At 35.1% G+C, this 5,279-nt stretch overlaps 1 protein-coding gene across 1 annotated transcript; it reads right to left on the bottom strand.

Moving 5' to 3' along the window:
• Positions 1-468: 468 nt before the first annotated feature.
• On the bottom strand, positions 469-3,343 carry LOC109109709 (keratin-associated protein 12-3-like). Its single transcript, XM_042721424.1, has 4 exons — positions 3,196-3,343; positions 2,402-2,512; positions 2,003-2,140; positions 469-1,754 (listed from the first exon to the last, which is right to left on the bottom strand). Exons 1-4 carry the CDS (start codon positions 3,196-3,198, stop codon positions 1,668-1,670), a joined length of 339 nt encoding a protein of 112 aa, XP_042577358.1. The 5' UTR covers positions 3,199-3,343; the 3' UTR covers positions 469-1,667.
• Between the last annotated feature and the right edge of the window lie 1,936 nt (positions 3,344-5,279).

The following is a 5,279-nucleotide window of genomic DNA, read 5'->3' as shown; positions in this document are numbered from 1 at the left end:
TGGGTTTGGCTAATCTTAGTAGCAGGCAAACCCACGGTGCAACCGGAGAAGGGCGATGTGACATTCATGCACACTGGTATGCAGCAAAGAAAGGTTAAAGAGAAAAGCAGTGACTGGCATAGACAGAGTACATGATTATTAATGTTGTTCCTACATGCATGGATTATAGTATGCATCAATACAATCCCTGTTAAATAATGATGCAAAGGGGGTCTGGTGGTCTATAGATGACTGCAATAATCTGAATTAAAGTTCTGCATGATGTTCTCTGATGTTACTCCATGCACTCCCTATAAACCTCCTCTACCCAGCAGATTACTGTCATCAGAAAAGGGATCTACTGTCATGAGATCTTCTGTCATGACCTTTCATCTCTCAAATATCTTATCTACATAATCGCTGTAATCAGCAAGAGCTACATGAAAATAGAAAGCCTTTATAGAAAAGTGTAGAAAATTCCAACAAATAAACTGAATATTTTTGCAACTGCATATATCATACAGTAAAATAAAGCAGAAAATCCAAGACAATCCAACAAAGAATTTTAAAGTGAATGTTTTATATCTCACCACCAATGCCTGATAGATAATAACTCTTCTGTAAACAAAGCCTCATGAAAATCTTTAATTCATTTTAAAACTAACCATTTACAAAAACAGGACATATTTATATAAAAATTATAAAAAAAAACAAAAAAAAAAACACCAACAACAGAGGGACAAGAGAGGGCAACAGAGGGACCATCAAAAGTCACAAAAAGGTCACATAAAAGTGTGTTGGCTGCATTAAAAAAATATGGCCAAATACATTACTGTATCATATTTCACATAATACAATACTCATACATATTTCTTATGTAACAACCAGGATGATGCCCTGCAAACAATTAGATTAGTAAATAAAGGAACTAGCCTTTTTTTTTTTTTTTTTTTTTTACACTTTTACAGTATGTATCACAAAAAAAAAAAAAATAAAATAAGGTAATTCAGAAGTCAGAAATAAGCTATATGTAAACAAATATCCATCATACCAAAAAACATAACTGCTAAAGAGAAACTCACCAGCTATTATTGCTGACTGGGAAACTAGAAAAAATAAACAACAAAAAAAGTACATAAATGTAAAAAAAAAAAAAAAAAAATCCAATACGTAAATAGGACCTTTTGTGCTTGAAATGTAAAAATACATTCAAACGTAACGTTTTAAAAGTTCATGGCACTTCTTAAAGCCATATGCTACACATTCATAAAAAATAAAACCATTACTTTTTGCATCAGTCTTCCATTGTACTGTAATGTTTGTGTACTTCAGTGATTACAGCAGTTTGGTATCCCAGTATTACTGAAATATGTCCAATAACCAATTTACAACAATAGCATGTATTGTGCTTATAATATATATGATGTTTAATTAAGCATGAAAAAAATAGTCATACATGATTCAAATAATCAATGTATATTCCCAATAAATGCACATCTCAAACTTTATTTTAGTTAAATCAATGACTGTGAATAGGAAGGATGTGCTAATATCTCAGAAATTATGCAAACTTTACAGAACAGCCAAAGACTAAATCACAAGTTCTCTGTCTAGCTTAAAACATACATAAGTGTCACTTGGAGTTGGAGATTCAAAGGCATCTTTTAAAGTGAGGAGGATCCACCCTTCTACTTAAACTTGATCTCAAAGCAGAAGCAGTTGATGGAGTCACACTCTGGAGGCTGACAGGTACAGGCACAATCCCACATCTCACACTGCATTAAACAAGATCACAAACAGGTCTATATTAGTTCCATACATATCTATAGGCATGCCCTTTGGAATTTGGAAATGGAATTTATGTTCTGAAGTTATTTGTTAATACCATTCATCTTAATGTTAAGATTAGTCACAAATTTCTCAGCAGCGAAAAAAAAAAAATCACAATTATTGAAACTGCAGCAAATTATACAGTGTGTGCATCCAGCTTTAAGCAGGAAGAGACATTCAACATGTGACTTACATTAGGGGAGGGGCAGGAATAGTCCAGACAGGATCGCAGAGATGGTGGACGGCAGTCACATGACTGGGCACACACTAAACAGTACTCGCAAGGAGAGAAACTCACGCAGCAGTCTGAACACTGAGGATCACACTTGGCCTGCAAAGTTAGAGAGCTGTTACACAATGCTAAAATTACCCAAAAGAGAGAACTGAATACAGTGGGAAGTGAGATTTAAACTGCCTTAGAGAACAAGGAAGCTTTGATAAATCAGGCTACATCCAAGACAACAAGAACATACTATAATGGGTCTTACTGGGCTTGACGTATAGCAACAGTCATAAATATTGACTCAGATTGTTCAGGAATCGACTCACAGAAAAGTTTTGTCTGAAAGAGGAAGTGATGATGCTGAAGTACCTTGAGACAGTGATGACACCACAGCACAGTCGCAAGGAAAATCATATAGAGCCCCACAGCGATCATGACGACTGCAGGCAGCGGGAGGGAAAGAGCCCACACAGGAACAGCCTGACAGCGGATGGAAACATCACTATATTTCATTACACATTTCTATATCTTATGGAAAAATAAGAATCATTATTAATCATCAATAATTATTTTTTATTACTACTTTTTTCATAAAAAAAACAAAAATCATTTATTTTTCACCACACCTCTGTGAATTTTGAATCCCTGCAGAACATGAAATTTTCTTATATAACATTTACTCTCATTATTAATTTTATTTCATAATACAAACTGCCCCAGACACATTCATATATAAAATTAGCCATAATGTACAGCACTGTAAGTCTGGGAACACCCATGTGAAATCGTGCAGTAAATCAGAAAATACTAATAAATAAATCACTCATTATTTGTCTAATATAGGAACATAGCTGAGAAAGTTTAGTTCATGTAACGCTACTGTACGTTTAGTGAAAGATGAGATTTAGGAGTAAAAAATTCTGACAAAATACTTTTTATTTTGTGTGTATAATAGTGTGCCATTAATATATGCGACCTTTCATTACTACTACTACTAGTAGTAGTATTAGTATTGCACATTATGAAGTAAAAACAATTAGTAAGGAAAAACGCAAGTAGTGTGGTTTGGGAACACGCAGCTGCTGCAGATGCATTTACAGAGTCCGATGTCCAAAAAATAAATCTTCATTTCAGTGACGCAAACACAAAACAATCGTACATACCATTATATCGTCCCTGCATTCCCAGTCTAACTGACTACGGTTTTCAGTGATCAGGAGTTTTATTTAATTTGATTAAACCTGATAATTTCTGTGGTTAGCACATCGTTCCTTAGCGAAGCGGACCACTGTTGTCTTAGCAACCGAGAAATGACTTCCTATGAGTGTACGGCGACTTGGAAGGACCAAACTTAATCCATTCTGAAAACGTCAAAAAAAAAAAAAAAAAAAAAAAAAAAAAAAAAAACCCCGTTGACATTAAGTAATTGAATCTGATTACATTTATTTTAATTTAATGAAATCAAAAATGTAATAAAAAAATTACGCTTGAACCCATTAAGCTAGAAGTATATATGCCTATATTCATACCATCCATCTTTATTTTGGTAGCCTATATTTAATATGTTTGTGCTGACAGAAATGTATGCAAAGTTAGGTTTAGTTCCAATGCCCCTAGTGTCAATTTTTTGGATTGGGATGTTTGGGAAAATGAAATTGAATTTTTTTTTGTAGATTGTTTGGAGATTTCTTGTAGATTGTTTGTAATAACCATTTTAATTATTTTATTAATTTTATTCAGTCATTTCTTATTTTATAAACTTTTTATTAAATTAAATCTTTAATTTAATAAATAGCTACATTTCAATAAACATTTGATTTATGAATTCATTTATTAAACTCAATAACTACATTTCTAATACAAGAGCAAATTGCCTAAATAATGTACTCTTAAAATTTCTGCAGTCCATTCTCTGCTCCTATGCATAGCCTATGTCAGGTTATTGAGTGACAAAATGATAGAAGACAGCTTCATGCTAGAATGAGGCGTGAATGACACCGGCCCAACCAGAATAGATGAAACATTGTAGGCAGTGTTACTAAAGCTCCACGGTTGTTCTGTCCTCTGTCTCCTGCCCCAGACAACTTTTAGGTAGGGATGTGCCGAACGAGGCTTTTGAAGCAGTGAGACTTCAAACTGCGTTGATGCTTTGATGCTTTTGACACAGTGCTCTACCCCTCCATCTGGTGGTCAATAAAAATTCTTACACCAACTGAATCGTTTAGAATAGATGTTTTGTTCATTGGGATGCCATTTTAAGGTTTAATTGTCTATTTAATAAGCATGTGTCATAGTATGCAGTGTGTGTGCACTCGGTGCTGTTCACGTCCCCGGACTGGGGACTATCCATTATGTGCTGCATGTCTTACGTTTATGTTCCCATTACTTTTGTATGAAGACATAGTCTACATTGGCAACAGTGAATTACACGAATCTTAAAGGAGACATATTATGCCCCCTTTTACAATATGTAGCCTAATCTAAGTCTCTGGTGTCCCCAGAATATCTCTGTTAAGTTTCAGCTCAAAATACTTCACAGATCATTTATTATAACATTTTGAAAATGCTAATTTTGAGTGGAAGTACAAACGCTGTTTTTCGGGGCTGTTTCTTTAAATGCAAATGAGCTGCTTTTCCACGCCCCCTTTTCCAGAATAGAACTGTGCCATTACAGCTTGGACCTGCTAAAAACATCTGTCTTGGTTCTGATTGTCGTGTTTATCGCGCTGAAATCATGCGTTTTTAAACCATATTAGTTTAAACTTCTGATACAGGGTTTTCTGAGAGCACACGTCTGAAGCACATGGACAGAAAGCGGCTGTCACAGCATGTGAGTACTAAACTAAGTTCTCATTCACACACAAGTTTACGTTTAAAACACACACGAGTTTTAAAAACAGTCGCTTAGGCCAGTGTCTGTGAAGGTAAACTGCTGGGAAATAAATTGCATATTTATTTTAGATCTGTGTGGCAGCAGCAATATACAGTAAATAAATCAATAAATCCGCTGATCTCTTGTCTCCTCTGAGGCTGGGACTCTAAATAGTGTTCTGTGCTCGTCTGTGCAGCCAAAGACAGAACAGTTAGCATGTTTTGCTCAAACTTTCACCATGGCATTAGAACTGGTACACCGTTGTCTCTTGTGAAATCAAAATGAGGCGCCATGGGTGGAGACTTACAGATTAAGGGGCGGTAATATTATAATAAGATCCCTTTGCCACATCACCAAGAGAGCGAAATCTGACAC

The sequence above is a fragment of the Cyprinus carpio genome, chromosome A3, assembly GCF_018340385.1.
Source record: "Cyprinus carpio isolate SPL01 chromosome A3, ASM1834038v1, whole genome shotgun sequence".
Lineage (NCBI taxonomy): Eukaryota > Metazoa > Chordata > Actinopteri > Cypriniformes > Cyprinidae > Cyprinus > Cyprinus carpio.
The sequence above is the reverse complement of the archived record's forward strand: the minus strand, read 5'-3'. Positions and strand labels throughout refer to the sequence as shown.

Coding starts and splice junctions, on each gene's coding strand:
- LOC109109709 (XM_042721424.1), bottom strand. Junction 2,141..2,401: donor GGTGTCATCACTGTCTCAAG/GTACTTCAGCAT, acceptor CTAACTTTGCAG/GCCAAGTGTGATCCTCAGTG. Junction 1,755..2,002: donor ATTCCTGCCCCTCCCCTAAT/GTAAGTCACATG, acceptor TGTTTAATGCAG/TGTGAGATGTGGGATTGTGC.